At 42.2% G+C, this 23,054-nt stretch overlaps 1 protein-coding gene across 48 annotated transcripts in view; it reads right to left on the bottom strand.

Annotated features, from left to right (window-relative positions):
* The window catches only part of RIMS2 (regulating synaptic membrane exocytosis 2), a 741,645-nt gene that overhangs the window by 98,771 nt on the left and 619,820 nt on the right, over nucleotides 1–23,054 (bottom strand). For all 48 annotated transcript variants that reach the window (XM_053313368.1, XM_053313376.1, XM_053313396.1 and 45 more), the window contains one exon: nucleotides 182–354. In XM_053313368.1, the coding sequence (XP_053169343.1) occupies nucleotides 182–354 (173 nt within the window). The remainder of the gene's footprint in view (nucleotides 1–181; nucleotides 355–23,054) is intronic.

The following is a 23,054-nucleotide window of genomic DNA, read 5'->3' as shown; positions in this document are numbered from 1 at the left end:
TACCTGCATTTTGGAGGTAAATAACTCAAGCTGCTAAAAGAGAAAACATTCACTGTAATAGAAAGCTAGCATAACATTTTGGAAAGTCTTTTGGAAGCTGCAATACTTGAACCAAGTAGAATCAATGGGAGATTTGAAGCTTAAAACAAACTTGTATGCAGTTAACTTGACCATTTCTTACCTAATTTTCTTGTTCCCTCGTGGTCGTTCTGATTGTACAGACATATAGCTGGTGCTGCTGAAGCGGGAAGCGCTGCTGGTCCTTGATACTGCTGACACATCACTTACATCACTGTCTGAAGATTTGTTGGAAACATTATCAGAACCTCGCTGAGGGTCCCGCGCTGACCGATACTGTAAAAGAAAGGCAGATGAGCATGCAGAGATGGTCAGTGTAATCTCACTTTTTAGAACTTTCATGTACTAGTGTTTAGCTTTACAAAATCGCTTAGTAGAATAAACAGGTCCCTATTTATTCCATGATTGCCCGAACTAGAGCAATATATTATAATAACTAAGATTTATTTTATTAATTTAAAAATATTTATAGACCACTTTTCTAAAGCAGTTCACAAAAAATACAATTAAAAATTAAAGCTGCAAATAAAATTACAGTCATGGTTTTCTAAACCATGAAACCATGAAACTCAAAAGGCAGAACCAAAATGCTTCAACTGTGAGGCAATATAGCCTTTTTTCACACCTTCCCTGGACACACTGACTGAATATGTGTAGGAGTAATGGGATCACAACAGCTAGCTCTACTTCCGACCTCTGCATGTTCAGAGGTGTGAAATGAGCTTCTGTGAGCATGCAGCTGCATATACTGTGTGTAGAGTCTTCCTCCTGATTGGGAGCCCTGATTGCATGAAAGATTCCACAGGCTAACAGTTGTAGAAACCCATTTCACACCTTCTGCTGTGTGTGCAGGGTGGGGCCAGCAGACACATAGAGGCCATGCTAGTGGGCATGATTCCACTCCTCCCTCTGTGTTCAGTCAGTGTGTGGAAGGAAGGCATGAAAAGGGCTTTTGACAATAGCTATATTCATAGCCATTATGTTCATATGCTACATTCATAGCCCTTCAAAAAAGAGAGAGAAGAAGACACAATTCAGTCACCTTAAGTGGCACAGTGGAGAAATGCTTGACTAACAAGCAGAAGGTTGCCAGTTCAAATCCCCATTGGTACTATATGGGGCAGCAGCGATACAGGAAGATGCTGAAAGGCATCATCTCACACTGCATGGGAGGAGGCAATGGTAAACCACCCCTGTATTCTTCCAAAAGAAAACCACAGGGCTCTGTGGGGGCCAGGAGTCGAAATCGACTTGATGGCACACTTTACTTACTTTACTAACCATGTTTACATCCCACTAGTTTTAGCTGGAAGGAATTAAATTCATTGTTTAAATGAATGAGTCTGAGGGTCAAACATGGTTTTTGTTTTTCTTACTGGCAGACCAAGAGGCTGCTTCAAAGATCAGTGAAGCAACACTCTGGAAAAAGGGGTTTAACCCTTTCTTCCTTTGCCCTTCCCCGAAATGTAAATCACCCTCTTCTCATCCCCAAACTTCTAGCAATTATTTGAAAGGGGGAAAATGGTATTTTTGCCTGTCTCTTCCCACCTGTAGCAGCTTGAGGAAGACAGATTTAATCAGGGAAAGAGAAAAGGAACAAAAGGCTTCAACATTCTCTTCCAGAGTATTACTTCCCTGATCTTCAAAGCACTCCTGGAGGCCTCTAATTAGTAAAAAAACACAAAAAGAAACATAGGGGATCCTAATAATGGATTTCCAAAGTCAATCCTAGTTTTGCCCTAAAAGTGCTTAATATTGGATAGCTTTTTCCCTTAGTGTTTCTAGATATAAATCCCAGGACAAATAATAACTATTACAGATTTCAGACAGAAACGAACATTATACAGGAGAATTCTCTTGATCTGAAAATTTAAAAACCACCATCTGAGTTTAAAAAGGCATCAGAGTAATACAAGTGACTACATATTATCTGACACTTATACTTTGTAAATCTTTTTGTTTGTTATGGATCATGTCTATTTTCCATAATGATATTGCACATATTTTAATACATTTTAGTTTTTACTTAAAAAAAAAAAAAAAGGAAGAAGATTCAGAACCAATGCATATATACAAGAAAATAAGCTTCATTACAGTGATATTGGTGAAAAACCTATGAACATTCTTACTGAAGCTACACTGAAAATGAAACTATTCAATTTTCATATATTTGCAATCACCTGCCCTGTTCCAGGATCATGTCAAGAGCTACAAACAATAATAGACCATTTATATTAAAAATGCGGCTTGCCAGAGGTTGGTCTGCAGCACCTTCCACAGAATCTGTTTACATGTCTGATATTGTTTTATGTGCTCTGACATAGTGCAATCATCAGGTGGACTCAGATTACCATTTTACCACATGGACACAGCAAAGTGCTCTTTATTACTTGGAATAATGCTACAGACTTACTAAATGCACACCATGGAAGTCACTGCCATGCACACCATGGAAGTCTCGCCATGGAAGACATGCCATGCACACCATGGAAGTCACTGCTCAGTAAATGGTTATCTGTATCCAATGAAAGCAAAGCCTGATCTATATTCCATAATTTGAAACTGGATATAGAATTCTGATAACCTCTAAATTACCAGTTCAAATATCAAAAATTGGTTTTAAGAAACAGCTAAAAAGCCTTGAAAATGAATGCAGATAAGAACTCACATAATGGAATATTCAAAACAACTTACTGCAATCTCTCTCTCTCTCTCTTCCCCCACCCCCCCTCTCTCTATATATCTTAGGCATACCAGTCGCTAATTCCATGTGTGGCAGCTCTCGCGAGAGTTCGCGAGCAGCTGCCTGGATAGGAATGGGGATTGGGGGAGAAAACAGCGATGGTGGCCGGCAGCAGGCCAGAGGAAGAGGAGGGCTGGCAGGAGGAGGCAGCAGGCCAGTGAGCAGGTGGCCGGCCAAAGAAGGCAGCAGGTGGGCAGAAGACGGTGGGTGTGGTAGAAGAAGGGGGCAGGGGGGAAGATAGTGGGTGGGGGGAGGTGGGGGAAGAAGGCAGCGGTGGGGGTGGGCAGGTGAAAAAGCAGTGGGGGGAGAAAGCGGCAGCGATGAACTAGAGGCCCAGCTACTAAATAATGAAAAGGTAAGGAAATAAGTGGTGAACAACAGTTTAACAGACAACATGTATTCTGCTAGTTAACAACATCTTTAAAAAACCCAAGGCAAATGTTTGCCCTTAATATGTGGCTAGAGTAGCACACAGTGACCCCTTTCTCACAACTGTGTGAGAGACCTAGCTAGTGGGTGGTGGGAAAGGCTGTGTAAGCCCACCTTCCCTGCTGACGATCTCAAAGGACTGTCTTGGTGCGTGAATCCCATGCCCAAACCGTCCAACTGCTGCCCCAGGCAGCTTGGAGGCATGGGGGTGGACACATCGTCCTGGCCCCCAGAAATCCCACAATGCAATGCTTGAATGAGTGGTGCATTACAGGGATCTCTCCTGTGACAGGTGGGCACCCGTCAGTGCTTCAGCACTGGCTCAAAGCAGCTGAGCTGACACACAGTCAGGTAAATGGGGTTAAGGGAGTCCTTGCTCCCTTAACCTCATTTAAGAGCCCAGCTCCTTAGCCGGGTTTGCCCCTGAGGTGCTGCAGGGAGCCAGTCAGGTTATGCCGGTTCCCATGGGCAACCAAGCCTGGGGTTAGCTGCCCTAGCCTGGTCTTGGCTGCTCACAAGAACAGCCTCATGTGTGCCACACAATATATCCCTTATGTAGCAGTGTCATACACAAAAAATAGTTCAGTCATGCCTGTTTTGTGGCAGTGCTGACTCATTCACTGTATCCATTGTAAACTGGTTTAAAGCTCCTACTAAGTGATGCCTCTTCTTAGCCATATTCACCCTATTTGCATTTATTAGCTTCATATTCTTCCCTTTCAAATACAACATGATTTTTCTGTTAGCTTAAATATATTCACTGGTAGAATTTTCCCAACGGTGGCTTTTCTTTAGCATTTGTTCAAAATTTTAAAAATTACTTTCATCTCCCAAGTTCAAAATAAATCACCTAATCTTTTGAAATCATCAGTTACCAATGAAAACTGACAGCCATCATTTCACCTCCCAGTTACAAGGAATTTTGCATGGACATAGATATGCTGTTGTGGCAACAGCAACTAAATATTTAATGACAACAACTGTACTTGAAGAAGCATTTCCTGCTTTCCGTTAAAAGCAGATTTGCTCTATTTTTAGATGGTATTTGAGCTCAAGGTATACTGTTTCATGTCTGTACATTGTTTAAAACTGAATTTGATCTCTCATTCTTCCACTTCCCACATATAAATGATACAAAAATCATTTAGCCTCCTTACTCATAACAGTTCAAGCAAGTAGCACTGGCCAGGGTTAATTCTTGGTGCTAAAGCATAGTGCCTCTCAAAGAGTCCGAAATAGGCTGGCATCAGACAACAGATAGTGATGTGCACGGACCGGTCCGGAGGCCATTCTACAGGCCTCCGGACCAGTCCGATCATGGGGCGATTCGAACGCCCGGGTGGGCGTTCCTTTATGGGTGGGGGGAGGGTGTACTTACCCCTCCCGCCGCTTCCCCCCCGCTGGTACATTTTTTTGGTAAGCATTTGGGGTGGCAGGATAACTCCCTGCCGCCCCTTCCTCCTCTCGGCAGCATAAAGCCTTTTGCTGCCGAGAGGGGGAAGGGGCGACAGGGAGTTACCCTGCCGCCCCAAATGCTTACCAAAAAATGCACGCTGGCGGGGGAAAAGCGGTGGGAGGGGTAAGTACACCCTCCCCCTGCCCTTAAAGAAACCCCCACCCCAGTGCCAGACCGCAGCTCCGCGGTTCCATGCACATCCCTAATAACAGAATACGTTGATGTACCAGATTTAGGAATGAAATTGGAAGTTTGGGCTCCTTGAAAATTCTACCATCTGCAACAGTGCAACAGATTTTTAAAAAATACTAATTTTCCAGTTTTCTTGACTTTTCATTATTTTGTATTAAGAAAAGTTATTTGTGATGACAAATCTTGTTCACCAACATTAACTCTGAACAAGAAAGAGTTAAAGTATTAGATTTGAATTATATTATTATCTATTCCCCAGCATTAGTGGGTACATACAAAAAGCCAGGGGAGTAAAGGGTTATAGATGCAAGCTGCAAGAACCAACTAACAGAAGAAGCAGCCAGTGAGGAAGAATATCATACTCACCACCTCCCCCTGCTGCTACTTCTCCAGCTGGGGTTGAACCCTCCCTCCCATCATAGAGTCCAGTAGAACCAACTACCATATGAGCAGAAGCAGAGAGAAGCCAGTGAGCTGAAATGTCATGATCACTACCTTTGCCTACTGTTGCTGCTGCTCCTCCAGCTGGGACTGAGCATCTTCTCTCCTCACAGAGGCCAGTAGAACTAATTGCCCAGGGAGCAGGCAATTTGTTCTACTGTGCAGTGAGGTGCAATCACCTCCACCTGCGACTACTCTTCAGGAGGTCCTGGCCTCTCCCCGCTTCACACAGACCAAAAAACAAAACAAAACATGTGCCATGTAAGCAGGAGAAGAAGTAACTAGCAAGGCAAAACATCATCAGCAGCAGCAGCTTCTCTACCTGCTGATAGGCCAGCTGGACCAGGGCCCACTCACTGGCTTCTGAGCTGGAGAAGAAGAAAATGATACCAGCAAGGTGAATTCCCATAATGACCAACTCTTTAAGCAGGCCATATAAAGAACAAATAAACCTTTTAAGTGTGATTTAAGACTTGCTAGATGACAACTGGGGTAAAAATAACAAATACATATTTCTAAATTGCCATTACATAAATAACAGGTAATTTCTAAATTCCATTTTTTGTGTGGAATTTAGCTTTTTAATGTGAATCAAATTGTATTTATGCCTTATATTATATGGAGTATATTTTATTGGGTGTCTCTGGGGCAAAGAGGGAACAGACAAAGAGAAAGATACTGAAGAAGTGATGTCTAGAACTCAGTTGACAAACATAACTACAACAGTTGCTGCTGTTGTGTATCTTGTAAGGCTGGACCGCTTAGTTTTTCAGTTGCATATGCAACTGAAATGGTCAGTGATTTTTCACTTCTTCATCAACATATAAAAACACACAGAGAGAAATAAAACTCCAAATAATTTGGTAGTGGTAAACTACTTATTCATATATTGTATGTTGATTTTACATACAAATATATCCATAAATGCATTATTTTCTATTGCCAGTATTCACAGGGAATGCCTATAATGGGAAGTGGTAACACTCAGACATGTTAAAGAAACAGAAGGCAGGTCATTGGTTTAAGGGAAGTAACAAGGTAACATATCTACAGGCAATATGAACACTTTCAGTTCAAACAAATATTTTTATATAGGCAATTTGGTTTATATAACACATACCAATGAATAATCAAACAATAAAAGCTTGAAACTCCAAAACATAAGGAGGAGGATAGGCTAAAAATGTGGCTTGGGGAAGAAAAGAAAAATAGAACAGGCGATGATGTCTTAGGAGTAATTTACAATATTGTTGATATTCATACCAACAAATACCAAGCCAGGGGTCCATCCCAAATCCCATGCACCAAAGGCATACAACAGTGTTAGAGAATGCAGTCAGATATATGCTTAATTCCCCCCTTGATTTACCTGTTGCAATGACACCTGCATCATGGGAAATATATTTGAAAATACAGATCTAGAAAATTCTAGACTTCTTATATCCACATCCAACACTTAGTCTTTTTCCATCTCTCTCTGTCCATCTTTATACCTGAAATTCTAGTTACATTTTAGCACACTGGTTCCTGAAACATTATATTCTTCTGTTTCATGCACCCATACTTTGCCATTAGGATAAAAAGATTTTTTAAAAATTCAGAACTATAGATATAGATCACCTTCATTTAAAAAAAATGGAAATATCACATTTTGAATACAGTGTTTCATATATTAAGTCTAAATGAGAGAAACTCTGATATCTTAACTTTTATATAGTATGTTCTGCCATTATAAGAATGGCAGTCCAGCTTAGTAAAATCTGATTAGGTCCATATCACCACAGCTACACTAAACCTTTCGATATGTAATTGTAATGTTTTTTTTCAAGGAGTGAACAAAAAGGTCTAACACAAATAACTGCAATATTTACATTAATAGGCAGTAAGAAGCAGGGTTAGCACCAGGTACTAGTAGGCCCTAAGTCACAGACCTAGGCTGGATCCTCATGTACCCCCATAGTGTGCACAGCTTAGGGGTGTGCATGAATCAAAGAGGGCAAAGAGGCACCTTTTTAATGTTGTGATTCTCTATTTAGCAGGGGGAGAGCAACTGGCCTTATCCACCCCGAGCACAGTATCTCCAGTGAATGTTGCTGATGTCTATCTTATCTTTCTTTTTCAATTGAGGGCCCTTTGATGACAGGGATCCATTTTATTTATTTATTATTTCTCAATGTAAATCGCTTTGTAAACTTTTGTTGAAAATCAGTATATAAATATTTGTTGTTGTTGTTTTTGCAATTGAATTCGAGCTTGAATCAAATAGCAAAAAACTTGAATTGATTAATCGAGAGCAGCCAATTTGGTCGACTGCCTTGACAAATCACCCTCAAATACTTTGGGATCTCTCGGAGGCCTTCGATACTATTGACCATGGTATCCTTCTGGAACTTCTGAGGGGATTGGGGGTGGAAGGCACTGCTTTGTAGTGATTCCGCTCCTACCTCACGGGCAGATTCCAGATGGTGTCTCTTGGAGACTGTTCTTCAAAATCTGAACTTTCCTATGGTGTTCCTCAGGGCTCCGTATTGTCTCCAATGTTGTTTAACATCTACATGAAACCACTGGGAGAGATCATCAGGAGATTTGGTGCAGGGTGTTATCAGTATGCTGATGACACCCAAATCTATTTCTCCATGTCAACGTCATCAGGAGAAGGCATTACCTCCCTAAATGCCTGCCTGGAGGCTGGATGAGGAATAACAAACTGAGGCTGAATCCAGGTAAGATGGAGGTACTTATTGTGAGAGCCGGAACTCAGGAGATGATTTTGATCTGCTGGTTCTGGATGAGGTCATGCTCCCACGGAAGGAACAGGTACACAGGCTGGGGGTTCTTCTGGATCTGAATCTCTCCATCGTGTCCCAGGTTGAGAGGGTGTCTAGAGGTGCCTTCTATCAGCTTTGGCTGATACGCCAGCTGTGTCCATTTCTTGAGATCAACAACCTTAGAAGAGTGGTACATATGCTGGTAACCTCTAGGCTGGACTACTGCAATGATCTCTATGTGGGGCTGCCTTTGTATGTAGTCCAGAAACTGCAGTTGGTACAGAATGCGGCAGCCAGGTTGATCTCTGGGACATCTAGGAGAGACCATATTACTTCTGTGTTGAAAGAACTACACTGGCTGCTGATAGGTTTCTGGGCAAAATACAAAGTGCTGTTATTACCTATAAAGCCCTAAACAGCTTAAGCCCTGGGTATTTAAGAGAACATCTTCTTCACCATGAGCCCCACTGCCCATTAAGATCATCTGGAGAGGTTCATCTGAAGTTGCCGCCAGCTTGTCTGGTGGCTAAATGGGGACAGGCCTTCTCCGTTGCTGCCCCTGGACTTCGGAATGCACTCCCTGTTGAAAGAAAAGCCTTCCTATTTCTGGCAACTTTTAAAAAGACACTGAAGACATATTTATTCATCCAGGCTTTTAATTAGATTTATAGTTTTAATACTTTTAATGTTGGGTTTTAGCTGATTTTAATGTTAAGGGTTTTAATGTTTAAATGATTTTAATTGTTTAATTGATTTTAATGTTTAAATGATTTTAATTGTAAACTGCCCAGAGATGCAAGTTTTGGGCAGTATAAAAATATGTATGTTAGTTAGTTAGTTAGTTAGCTAGCTAGTTAAATAAATAAAATTACTCAAATTGATTTGAGGGATTTGACTGCCATTTTGAGGCCCATTTTTCTGGGGGAAACAGACCTCAAAATGGCATTCAAACCACCTGAAGATTCGGGTTGAATCAGGGGCGATTCTCCTTGATCCCAAATTGGGCCCCCTGTTTTAAGGGTGATTCAATTCAGGGTCAAATTTGCGAATCACTCCCAAATCAATCCAAATTGAATTGCACACCCCATGTGCAGCTGCGGAAGCTTAATAATGAATGGGTCAGATGGCCCCTCTGGCAGATCTTCCTACCTTTCCCGTCAGCAAATGGTGGGGGCGGGGGGCTATATGCATCAGTAGCAGCAATATTTCCTCTTCCTCCTACCCTTGGAAAGGGGAAGAAGAGGAGTTGCTGATGGTGGAGGCAAGAGAAAAGACTTGTGCCACTTCTGCCACTGCAAGAAGGTGAGCAAAGGGTTTCAGGGTTTGGCATGGTGAGCCCTCTGATGGGTGTGGGCTCGTGGGCATGTGCCCAACTTGGCTGACCCATGACAGCAGCCCTGATATACTTCAAACTCAGATATGCTTCTTGAAGCAATTAGGCACTCTGAGAACAGCCACCCATGAAATGGGTCAAAATAAGAGCAACTGAGAGAGTGACAGACTTTCTAATGACACTCCATTGTTAAGGAAGACACAGTTCAGTCCAGACAAAACAGGTTTAATCACAAAGACCGCTTTTACACCACTAACACTTTAAAGTGTCCACACACACACCCCTTTAATATTTTTTTGGAAATAAAATGAAGGGATGGGGATGGCTGCTGGACATCAATTTTGTCAAAACAGCAACAAAGAGTTTTGGATTTTGTTGGTGTGCTGTATGTGGAGTGCTTCCTTCTGTGCATGCCCTTCAATAGATCCAAGGAAAAGTATGGCTTTACCAGGTTCTCTGAAGGATCTTTTGGTCCCAATATATCTGGCTATGAAACTGTCTGGATAGTAGGTGGAAAATAAACATTTTTATTCCTGGCCAGTTATTTGGCATTATTAAAAGCTAGTCTTTGGTTGTTTATTTCCTTAGTACAGTTGAGGAGCAGTATATTAGAGTTCCCATAAGAAGACCTTCCATAAGAACAGCCCAGCTGGATCAGGCCCAAGGCCTATCTAGTCCAGCATCCTGTTTCACACAGTGGCACACCAGATCCTTCTGGGAAGCCCATAGGCAAGAGGTTAGGGCATGCCTTCTTCTCTCTTGCAGTTGCTCCCCTGCAACTGGTATTCAGAGGCATTGTGCCTCTGAGGCTGGAAGTTCCTTCTCTTAGGTTCAGCAAAGTAATTCATCTTAAGTTTGGAAGCAAAGGAACCAAATTATGGATGGCCTTGGAAATCCCCTGTTGCTGCAGCCAAACTGTAGTGGGTGTACTTTGTGTGTAGAGAATAGTCCACAGGCTGTTCAACAACTTTCTTAAGTTTTAAATGAAGTGGTAGTTTTAAATGAAATGAGATGAGGAAATATCAATCCCTTTTCAAGAACTCTGTTAATGTGCACACAATTGCCATGCTTCTTGTTTTCCTGGTTATTCACTTTGGTTCAAAGAGCTTTCTTTTTTTGCATAGGGAAACCATCTCACTTCCATGGTAATGGTATTGTCTTTATGTTGGAGATTCAGCTTCTATATTCATGATCCTCTCTCCCACTTGTTCCATGGGTATTTGGAGGTGCTCACTGTTGTTTTTATACCAGTTGTCATAACTTGCAAGATAATAAAAACTATATCCTGGTCATTCTCAGAGGCAGCTGCAATAGAAGCTTGTGGCACCATTTTATTCAGCTTCTTGCTACTGGCCTGGTGCTGGCTGGGGTTTTTTGTTGTTAGAAATGGATGGTCATGGTAGTTCACAGAAAGCTCTCCTCACCTGTTTTATGGTGGACTAAGGGCCAGATTTTTTTAGACTTGATTAGTGGGGGGTAGTGGTGGAGCAAAAGCTCACAGGCATGTCCTCTGAGCTCAGTATTACACCCAGAAGTCCATCCACACTTTCACTTTACATGATATAACAAAAGTGAATAGCAGCTCTTTAGTTCTGTGGAAGAAAGCAAAGGGTTTGGTCCATTCCATGGCACCAGAAGTGGTGGCAAAACCTGCACACAGCCCCAGACATTCTAGCCACTAACAGAGATGTACTACACATCTCTGCACATCTCAGAGGTCCTTACAATCCACTCCTTCCAGCCACCGATCATAACACCAAGCTCTTTGCTAACATGTATTAAATCTAGAAAGTCAAACTGCGGCCACATTATAAGCTAGCAGATGCTTTCTTAGACCAACAAATTTTCTCTTTAGCACTTTGTGCAAACCATGTCAGAACTCCCATTGATTTCGAAGTGGACTTAGGAATGTATACAATAGTAAGGCTAGACAATTTAACCCGCATCCAGAGTCATAATTTTTTTACTCACAAGGATGATTCCCTACTCCTTGTGAGTAAATCTCACAATTTTGTGAGTAAATCTCACAAAAGTCCCAATCTGCAAAAATGTAATATCTCACTTCAGGGGAATGCAGTGGTGACCCCTCACACCCTCAAGCATGGTGCCCTGTGTGACTGCATAATTCAATGAGAATGTGAGTTGTTAGCTATGAAAAATGAACATTTCAAACTCTTTCAAACCCTCCACTAATGAGAAATCATGCTTCAACATCTCATTTCTCAGCATTTCAGCTGAAAGGACACACCATGACTGAGCCAAAGGCAATCATCACCGCTTTCCCCACACACGAGCAGGAGGCTTGCCCTGGGCAGCTGGATCAGCTACCCACACAATTACCGGCTCCATCACAGTAATCTGTCATGGTGCTGGTTTGGGTGGTGGGGCTCATGGGCCTCCCAGCCCCCAGAAGTCCCAGAGTGTGTAGGGCATTCTGGGGAGGCTCCCCACAATGCCAGGAGACTTGCTGTAGCCTCCCCGCCAGGGGTCTACTCATGAGTCGCCACAGCGTGGTAAAAAAACAAACAAACCAGGGTTAGTGGAGCACTCCACTAACCTTGCTTAACCGGGGTGTGTGTGTGTGTGTGTGTGTGAAGAGGGCTGGCTGCTGGGAGCTACGTAGCTCTTGTTGTAGCACAGAAGCAGCAGAAACTGGGCTGGGCTCCCTTAGCCCGGTTTCTGCTGCTTGTGAGAATAGCCTGCAGATGGATAATCCACTGTGGATAACTGTGGATGGTTGATCCACTGATGCCAGGCTTACTGAAGCTGGCATGTTATGTTTGCTGCTGTTGTGATCCTTTTGGCTTGGTGATGGTGGCAAAAATCCCTGCTTCTGCAAGATTAGATGCTTCTGAATGATTTACTTGTTCCAAACACTATATATGACATTGTGGGAGGGCTGGCTGCATCTGTCCTAATTAGGGAGCATAGAATTATGAGCACAGTGCCCCAGACTCCCCCCCCCCCAAGACTCACCTTTCAAGGTCAATTGAGCTTGCAAGGGAAAGCAAAACAGAATTTTCCAAAGAAAAACAGGGTGTTTTCTCCTATCTCAAATGGCTTAACATAAGAATGGGATAGAACCTGCCCCACCATAGCAGGTCCATGCATTTGGGGGTAGTTTTCTACCCTGTGTCATATTTTTATTAATATAATCATCATAACTAATAACGAGCTATACTTGTGGATATATTGTGTACCTAAGAGTGCAGCTAAGGGTTTGACAAGAGCATAGCTGGGAGTGCAGTAGTTTGCTTGTTTACTCACATTCACACATTTGGGGGTAGACATCTACCCCAAAATCCCAGATGAGGATTAAACAGAAAGTCAGTTATTCAGTATATAATATAAAATACTGGCTAACATCCAGAGAACCAGTCTGGGGACATTGCAGAAGCTGCTTTTAACTCATTTAGAGTCTTTCCAAGAAGCAGAGTGTGCATGCAGGGAGAGGAAGAAGCAATTTTCCCAGCTCACCCCTGACACTGTAGGTGTTCTTTGCCTTAAAAAAAATGTCATGGAGGGTTGCATGGTCCTCAGAGACATATTTTTAAAGGCAAAGAGCACTTATGGAGACCAGGGACCGCAGCAAAAATCCCTTCCCCTCCATGTGCATGTGTGCTCTAATGCTCAGGAAGATTCTAGTTGAGTTAAGAGCAGCCTTTCTGCATAGGGATACAGATGAAATTGCAGTATGCCTTGCAGTTGCCACATAACTCAATGCACACACACACACACACACACACACACACACACACACACGAGTACCAGCATATTTTTTGTTTGTTTTTACAAAAAAAGCACTGCTCAACTGATCTTGTTAGCAACATTCTATCGTCAGAATCAGTAACAACTGAAATCACAAGACTGCTATGAGCTCATATTAGTCAAGTTCTGCAAGCTGAGCAGCAATTAGTTTCATAAACTGATACCGAAAACACCTCTGGAATATCCTTTAAAGAAAAAGAGCATTGTATAAGGAACACAATCTGAAAGAGTCCATGTGCTTAAAATATGTAACCATTCAGCGTAAAGGCCATGTGGAGGCACAAATACAATGAGAAATATAGATTTACACAGGAAAGGTCTATTGGTTTTTATTAAGCAGAAGGTTCTGGTTCTGTGTCCTACAGCCACCTAATGGCACAGCGGGGAAATGACTTGACTAGCAAGCCAGAGGTTGCCAGTTCGAATCCCTGCTGATGTTTCCCAGGCTATGGGAAACACCTATATCGGGCAGCAGTGAAATAGGAAGATGCTGAGAGGCATCATCTCATACTGTACAGGAGATGGCAATGGTAAACCCCTCCTGTATTCTACCAAAGACTAACACAGGGCTCTCTGGTAGCCAGGAGTCGACACCATCTCGACGGCACACTTTACCTTTACTTCTGTGTCCTACAGTTGTTGTAGTAGTCAAACAGATAGAGAAGGAGGCAGATTATTTAGGTATACTTTGACCTTAGTGAATTTGAGAATGAATTAGCCAATTAAAACTGCTGCCTTCTCCCAAGTGTAAGACTATTGCTTTCAGATTAAAATATAATTACCACAATCCAGATAAATATGGATTAGTTGTGAATGCCCAGTGAAAGTTTGGAACTGTCTTCTCAAACAGCAGATCTCAACACTTCTGAGTGCTTCTATTTTTGTTTAAAATTATATGCAGTGTCATCCAAATAGGAACAACGATGCTGAAAAAAAAATTAAGGGCTATGTGCAATGTAAAAAGAAAATACAGTTATCTTGCAGATCACTGCATGTTAAATATTCCTAAGAAAATGTTATCTCTCTTTCAAGAAATACATTTTGATGGTAAGTTAAGGTTTTATTTTTGTAACCCACTGTTCTTTATATAAAGTTTAACCTTGCCTTTCATAACATTTTTCCCTGGGCTTGTCAGCACCTCCTATGAAAATTTCAAGAACACCTGGACTAACTCAGGGACCATCTGCACTCTAATTCCCCAGAGTGCAAAGGCCTTTGGGTAATTTACGCCACATTGGTTTACCACGAAAATAATATCCCACATGAATACACCTCTTTCTATTATAGTCTGGTATGAGAGACTGTGGGATATTTTAAGTACGGACAATTTAACAGACCTGATTAGGGTGGCAAAAGAGCAAGGTAGACTATACGTCGTGGTATGAAGCTAACCTTTTTAAAACTATGGGGAGGGTAACCTGGTAGTTGTCTACAAAATACAAAAACTCAACCCAAGCTATACAGTATAGTCCAAGATAAAGGAAGAAGGGGAATTAGCAGTGTAAAGGTTCTGTGTAAACCTCACCTAGTCGTGAGGTTCTGGCCATTTTTATAGCACACACTTTCAAGAACAGTAATTTACTTTACTCTCAGAAGGCATCCAATCCAGTTAAGACTTCTACATTTCTAAAAATTATAAAGCATTTAAGAACTACTTGAGATTTTGATGCTATGCTATTTCACATCATCCTTGTTTTTGTTTTATTAAAATATACTTCTTTTTTCAACCTCCATAAACAACTATGCTGACACAAATGTGAAGTGGAGTTATTAATTAGTCTAAGCATCTCTTTTCAAAAGTATATAGCCAGTTCTATAAGGATAAAGTGTGTCGTCAAGTTGATTCCGACACCTGGCACCCACAGAGCTCAGTGGTTTTCTTTGGTAGAATACAGGAGGGGTTTACTATTGCCGCCTCCTTCACAGAATGAGATGATGCCTTTCAGCATCTTCCTATATCGCTGCTGCCTGATATAGTACCAGCAGTGATTTGACCCAACAACCTTCTTTTTGTTAGTCAAGCATTTCCCCACTGCGCCACTTAAGGTGACTCTTAACCAGTTCTACTTATGCTTTATATTTCCTCAATGACCTTGGTATATACAAGTTTTTATTTATGAGAATTACCTTATTTGATGATTACATAATTCTAAACTCTTTGGAACAGAGTGTACAGTATGTACTAGTTGCATTATTGCATAGGAATTCTGTAAGTAAGGTAATGGCAGGTGTGTACAAAATTAGTATCTGGAAAAATAAAGTTCATATTAAGGCTGCAGTCCTATGTAGTTACTAAGAAGTACACATGTGAACACATATAAAACTGCCACAGTGAGTCATACTGTAAGGATTAAAAATGGGTATAAAAGGATTTTAATCAAATTATAAGTGGGGGTGTTTCAAGTGGGCTGGCCTTGCTCAGTTGAAACATCCAGTTCAGGAAATTCTAGGTTCTTATTTGGTAATGATCTCTAATTGACCCTAGGCAGTGATAAGACTGGCAAGCTGTTCCCAGAGACCATTGATCCACTTAGGTCAATATTGTCTGCACAGGCTGGCAACAGCTCTTCAGGGTTTCAGAGAGGGGCCATCCCCTCCCTTACCTGGTTATGTCAGGGATTGAATCTAGGATCTCTTATATGCAAAGCATGTGCTCTACCACTGAGCTATGACTCCCTCAGCTAATAAGGAACTTTTACTGAACTCAGCTGAACCTAGTTCCAACAAAACACACTATAGGCTTGGGCTGTACAAGTTTTAACATCAGTCTTTCTGTGTGAAAGAGTGAGAGCCATGATCTAGCTCTAATCACACATGCCTATCCATGACTAGTTGCACAGGGATGCAACCAGGATCCTCATAGAGATACACATCTCGTTGATAGTACAGCAGTCCAGATTTGTATTTGGAGGCACATGCCATATTTACCTGACTGAGCCCCTGGTGGCACAGTGGTAAAACTGCTGCCCTGTAACCAGAAGGTTACAAGTTCGATCCTGACCAGGGGCTCAAGGTTGACTCAGCCTTCCATCCTTCCGAGGTCGGTAAAATGAGTACCCAGAATGTTGGGGGGCAATATGCTAAATCATTGTAAACCGCTTAGAGAGCTCCGGCTATAAAGCGGTATATAAATGTAAGTGCTATTGCTAATAGAAGGCGACTCTAAAAGTAAGATAGAGGCTAAATATAATTTATATCTGTATTTACCCAAAAGAAAGAGGACTCAGATTCAGAGTCCTCTGAATCTGAAACATGGGGGGAGGGTCATCAGATTATTCAGATGACAACCCCCCGCCCCGCCCCCTATTTAACAGGCAAGAACTAGGGGAGGAAATGATGATCTAAGATCATCTTAGATTTGGGTAAATACACTGAGTTCTTTTTCATTTTTCATTTATTTAGAATATATCTATAATACTTTTCAAATAAATATTTCCCAAGATGGTGTACAAATGAAACATAACAATCCATCAATAAAAGAACAATTAAAACAGCAATTAACACTGGAAGCTAGAAACTAAAAAAAACAGACGCTTAAAAGGCCTGGGAGAACAAACAATCAGACTGCCTGGTGTTGAAAAGATAGTAGCACTGGCTCCAAGTGTACCTCTTTGGGGAGAAAGTTCCGCAAATGGACTGCCATGACACCGAAGGGCCACTCTAATCATAGTTTGCCTCACTTCTGAAGGCAGGGGCATCAGGAAGAGAGATTTCCAGGATGGTTTTAATACACAAATAGGTTGATATAGGAGCAGGTGCTGCTTTATTTACCTAGATCCCAAGCTGTATATGCCTTTAAAGTCAGTACCAGAACTTTAAATTGTGCTTTGATATAGGCTGGGAGATAGCGGAGTTCTTTGCGAACTGGCAAGGTATGCTACCAGCATCCACGGCCAGTTAGCACAGCAGCCATATTTTGGACTAACTATAGTTTCTGAAGAGTAATTTACAACCAAAGTTCCTGCTCTAGCCACTACTATGCATATGGAAGCTTGCTTCAGCAGATGGATGTCTTCCAGATCAGGGCAACCGACTACACACCTTCACTTAGACCAACTGGTCTAAGATCTGGCCACAGTTACCCATGCCTTAGTCACATCACGGTTGGATTACTGTAACACGCTCTACTTGGGGCTGCCCTTGAAGAATATCTGGAAACTGCAGCTAGTGCAAAACGCGGCAGCTAGGGTTTTATCCGGAGCTGCCCGATGGGAGCACATCACACCCATTCTGAAAGAGTTGCACTGGCTGCCAGTTCATTTCCGGGTCCAATTCAAGGTGCTGGTTTTGACCTTTAAAGCCCTTAACGGTTTGGGCCCGGGGTATCTGAGGGACCACCTGCTCCCAAGGGTTGCTGCCCGCTCGATGAGGTCATCTGAGGGGGCTCTGCTCCGGGTGCTGACAATGAGGGAGTCTCGGCTGTTGTGCACTCGGGACAAGGCCTTCTCTGTTGCTGCCCCCAGACTCTGGAATGCTCTCCCAGTGGCCATTCGCTCCTCAGACTCTATCACAGCTTTTAGAAAGCTTGTTAAATCTTGGCTTTTTATCCAGGCTTTTACATGATTGTTTTTATTACGCTTCTATGTGTTTTTACCCGTTTATAGTTTTTATGCTTGTATTTTATAGATTTTAAATTTGGTTTGTTTTTATATTTTTAGCCTAATATTCTTATTGTCATTTTATTGTATGTTTTTTAACTTTTGTAAACCACCTTGAGATTGTTTTTAATGAAAGGCGGCATGGAACCATAGAAGCGTGGTCCAGCACTGGGGGGAGTGTGTCTTTAAGGGGGGCGGTAGTACTCCCCCCCCCCGCCGCTCTTCCCCCTTCTGGCGCTGGAGTTGGCAAAAACGTTCTTGGGGCGGCAGAGTTCTTCCCTGCCGCCCCTGCCCCTGTCGTTGTCTCTATAAGGGTTAAACTAGAAAGAGCTTGTCTTCGCCGCTGGTGCGTGCGCGCCGCATGGCATTATGTGGTGTGTGTGCGCGCCAGCGGCGAAGACAAGCATGCGCGCCGCGAAGGGAGACAACCAGGCAGAAGTGGAAGACAACCAGGCAGGGGCGGCAGCCTGTGCAGACAATATTGACCTAAGTGGATCAATGGTCTCTGGAAACAGCTTGCCAGTCTTATCACTGCCTAGGGTCAATTAGAGATCATTACCAAATAAGAACCTAGAATTTCCTGAACTGGATGTTTCAACTGAGCAAGGCCGGCAGGGAGGAACATTATTTTTTAACCATTTCCCCTTCTTTCCCCTCCCCTTTCTTCCTGTTTCCATAATATGGCCTACTTTTATTATGAGCCTTTTAAGAGACATTGGTCCATAAATACAGTACAAAGTGCTGTTAGCTCTTTTGAAGCCTTAGGACAATGAATGAATGAATGAAATTTATATGACTTATTAAATTCCAGGAACTATAAAATTAAAATAAAGTATAGTTCATAATGCAATGAAAACTGGTTACCCTTATATTCCACTACTTAAAGTCTCAAGCCACTGCTACCATGGGAATTCAAAAAATCAATATTAGCAAAGCAGTGGTAATTCTTGGAAGTGACTTGAATTTCCCATAGGAGTGGAATCAACAGGACAAGCATTAGGAAGTTCTTCAGTGTCCTTAGAAGTGAAACAGTTGGATAACAAGCGGCTTTTAGCTGCACGCTGTAGAGCAATTATTCCTTTTAATGCTGTTGGTATGCGACACATGAGGAGATCTGAAAAAAACAACTAACTCTAGATTTTCCATGGATTGTTGCTTCCCTTATGCAGTTAGTCATCATTGCCCTCAGCTGCCCTCTACAATACAGCATTGTAGAGAGCAATGGCTAGAACTGTCAGAATTTACAACCAAGAAGCAATGACGGTATGGTCACTGCTGACTTCCGAATTGACAACAGAACAGAATGATGTTGTGGGAATCTTTGAGAAGGTGGAAGCAGAGGTGCACCTAGGTAATTTTGAAGCCTGGACCTAAAGGCCTTTGGAGACCCCCCACCCCCACTGCAAGTTAAGCATCATCCCCCTACACACACACACACACACACACACACACACACACACACACACACACACACACACACACTGTTTTTAAACACATGGGTCTGTGAGGGCACAAACAGCAACTGAACTCACATTAGTGTAATAATATAAAACAGGTCTATTTATGCAAATATGCATTAGCAGGAAAATTTCAACATGCAACTTAAGTTATGCTCATCCCGCATATTTCTTTCCCCACCCCCTGTGTCTCTAAAGCAGAGGTCATGCTTGGCTGCCCGGCACAGGTCACAGTCACACTCGGCTGCCCAGCACAGCACAGGCTGGTGGCATGGCACAGTGATCACAGCACCCAGGACAGAGTAAAGAAGATTTGAGGGCCCCCAGGGTGTGTGGAGGTCCTGGACTTCGGCCCGGAAGGTGCAGTGTCCTGGTCCATATATTAAACTCCCCTCATTCAGAACCACCGTGTTGGTGCAGCTGCATGAGGGAAACAACAATCTATGGCAAATACCCAGTCATATGGAGACTCCATTGGCAGAAAGTAAGAAAAGGAAAGAGAAGAGAAGGCATGGAAAGGGGGAAAATGAGGGAGAGAGTAATCACACAGTGAGATCCGTGCATGATGAGGCATGAGGATGGATTGCACAAGTCACATCTTACTTCCCTTATGTGGCAATATGGTCTTTCTGGATGGAGAGATTTTAATACATGAACCATAGCATGCATTATTACTCAGCGGCAGAACTGGCAAACAAACCAGTCCTAACTGAAATGTGTGTAGGTAAAATTTGCTTTGCCTATCACATACAGATTTTTCACATCTTTCCCCCCTGTCACCCTTCCAGAAAGTGATTTTTGTATTGCCCTGTCTGCCTCATGGAATTTCCATTTAAATAGTAATCAGCGTTGCGGCCATCAGAAGTACCAAGCTCTGGAACATTATGTCATTCATGCCTTGCCCTTCCCTACTTGGCTTTTCATATGCTCTACCCCTTTGAGTCTTTTCGGATTTGATTGATTTATATTCTAAGGAGAGGTGTTCTTTTTTCTAGTTCTGAAGGCATTCTCTTATTAAAGGAAGGGACTCTGGTGTCTGGGGAATTCTGGCTGGATTACTTCTATAATCAGCTGCTATGAAGCAAAACTCCTGTTTCAGGAGTAAAACTTGATAGCAATGATGGTCAGTTGTTTTCCTCCTGGTAGGGATGTGCACAGAACTGATGGGGGCTAATTCAAAGGTGGGGGGGATACCTTTAAGGGCAGGGGAGGCTGCTCTTACCCCTCCTGCCGCATTTCCCCCACTGGTACTGTACTTTAAAAGGGTCTGGTGGGGCGGCAGCGTACCACCCTGCCACCCTGTTGCCTTGTTGCACATGTGTCAGGTACTTCTGGTCAGGGGGGCATGCTACCACCCCGCTGGACCCTGTTAAAGTGCAGTGCTGGTGGGGGAAAACCCGGCAGGAGGGGTAAGAGCACCCTCCCCTGCCCTTAAAGGTATCCTCCCCACCTTTGAACCGGCTGAACCGCCAGTAGTTCAAAACTGTTCGGAGGCCCGTAAAAGAGCCTCCAAACAGGTTCATGCACATCCCTACCTCTGGATATGGCTTGGAAATGGACTTTAATTCCTAGGACTTTGCAACTTACTGCCAGAAGAATGCTCTTCAGAAATAACTCTTTTCTTCTCTATTTTGAATTTCAAGTTAGCAGATTCTCTAACAATAAGCCTAACTTATATATATTGTATGAGCATTCAAATGGTTTTAAACTCCCTGCACCTATCTAAATGTTCTAGGGTGCTAGATGCTGGTCAGGAGATATTTTGGATTTTATAGCAAAGAACTGAAACACCCCAAATGCCCATGAAGTTTGGGATGGTGGCAGCTGATTATTACCTGTTTGTGGTTGAAAAAATAAAATAAAATTGGAGGGAGCATGTGAGGTTCTTCCACAGCAACTGCAACTGTAGCTGTATCAACAGTGGAAGATAACATAATGGGCAAAATCTGTTTCAGAAACTGCACATAATGTTATTTTGTGGAAAAAGCCATGCCCACATTAATGACTATGACTACAATCTCACACTTACTTGAGAGTAAGACCCATTGAACTCAATCGGACTTACTTCTGAGGAAACATGTATAGGATGGCAGTGTTAATCATTTTTATTTATATTTGAATTTATAGCCCTGCTTCCTCAAAGACTTACAAGTGGATAATGATTTTTCCAAAAAATAGAATAATCCATGTTTAAGTACAATTACAGTTCAACAGATGTTAAAAGCCTAAAGGCCTATCAAGTTTAATCATAATCTTCAAGAACCTGCCAGGATAGAATTAAGTGTTGCAATGTTTCTGAAAAGTTCTCTGCCTTAGAAATTACGGTGGAGCATAAGAAAAGAAGCAGCCTCTTAGGTATATTGAGCCCCTAAATATAAAGCGATCATAAGAGTTTTATATTTTTATTAATTTATAGGCCAAATCAGTCTGCTATATGGTACCAAGAAAAGAGGAAGCCATTACGTTAATCTAAACATAATATGCTCTGGTTACACACCCACACTGGAATGCCACCTACTGCACCTACTAAAGCTTTGGAGTAGCCATAAAGAACAACTTCTCTCTCTCTATCTGTTCAGTCGTGTCTGACTCTCAGTCACTCTATGGATCACTGCATTCCATGCCATCCTATCTTGGAAAGCTTCCTTTAAGTCCGTCATGGTCATTCCAGTGTCATTTTTTATAATATCCAGCCACTGAACATAAGGCCGTCCCCATCTCCTTCTCCCGCTGATCATTCCCAGCATAATTGTCTTTTCGAGTGAGTCAGCTCGCATGACATGACCAAAATATGTCAGTCTATGTTTGGTAATCTTAGCTTCTAGCGATATTATTGGTTTAACTCAATCTAAAACTTCCTTATTTGTAATTCTTGCTGTCCATGGGATATGCAACAATCGCCTCCAGCACCACATCTTAAAAGCCTCCATCCTTCTCCTATCTGCCTTCTTCAAAGTCCAAGTTTCACAGCCATGTGTGGCTACTGGAAATATTATTGCATTAACCAATCTGCATTTGGTTAAGAAACTAATATCTTTGCTCTTCCAAATTTTACTCATGCTGATCATTGCGGTTCTTACAAATGCTATACGCCTCCTGATCTCAACATCTAGTTGAGCACATTATGGTAGTTTACAAGCAGAGAAAGAATGGCAACTGAAGTAACCAGGGCATAGTTTTAGCAGTAACAATTGATATTCAATTGACATTGAGTAACAATTATATTAATAGCTTATCAATATTGCTCAGATAACAAGGCTGCTAAAGCTAAACATCTAAAAATCATGCATCAGAATTGGAATATAATGAAACCTTGAAATTGTTTTTAGTCCTGCCATGACTTTAAGTCTTTCAAGTGCAACCAAACACACAAATTAAATCTGAAGGAAGTACAGGTACTAGAAATTAATAACTTGGGAGGTATCTCAAAGTAGCTTGAATTATAGTTCTGCTTAAGTAAGTATAGTGCATTAAAATATAGAGCGCACCAGATGTCTACCACTGTTCATATATTTCTCTTAGTCTGCCAGACTAAGAGAAATATATATACAGCAGTTGACATCTGGACTAGCACTGTGGTGGTGCAACAGTGCTGATATCTAGACAACATTGCATTACTGTGTGAAGGATGGGTGTGTGTGTTTGATTTTCATCAATCTTCCCTTCCCTCTGAGGGGAAGCTCACTGTGTCTCCCAAAAATATGACCCTGAGGTTGTACAGCCCTCAGGGACATATTTTTGGGAGGCACAGTGGTCTCCAGAAGGAAGGGGAGAGTGACAAAATTCACCCC

This window comes from Hemicordylus capensis, chromosome 4 (assembly GCF_027244095.1).
Source record: "Hemicordylus capensis ecotype Gifberg chromosome 4, rHemCap1.1.pri, whole genome shotgun sequence".
Taxonomy (NCBI): domain Eukaryota; kingdom Metazoa; phylum Chordata; class Lepidosauria; order Squamata; family Cordylidae; genus Hemicordylus; species Hemicordylus capensis.
Note: the sequence above shows the minus strand (reverse complement) of the source record. Positions and strands in the feature narration are given on the sequence as shown.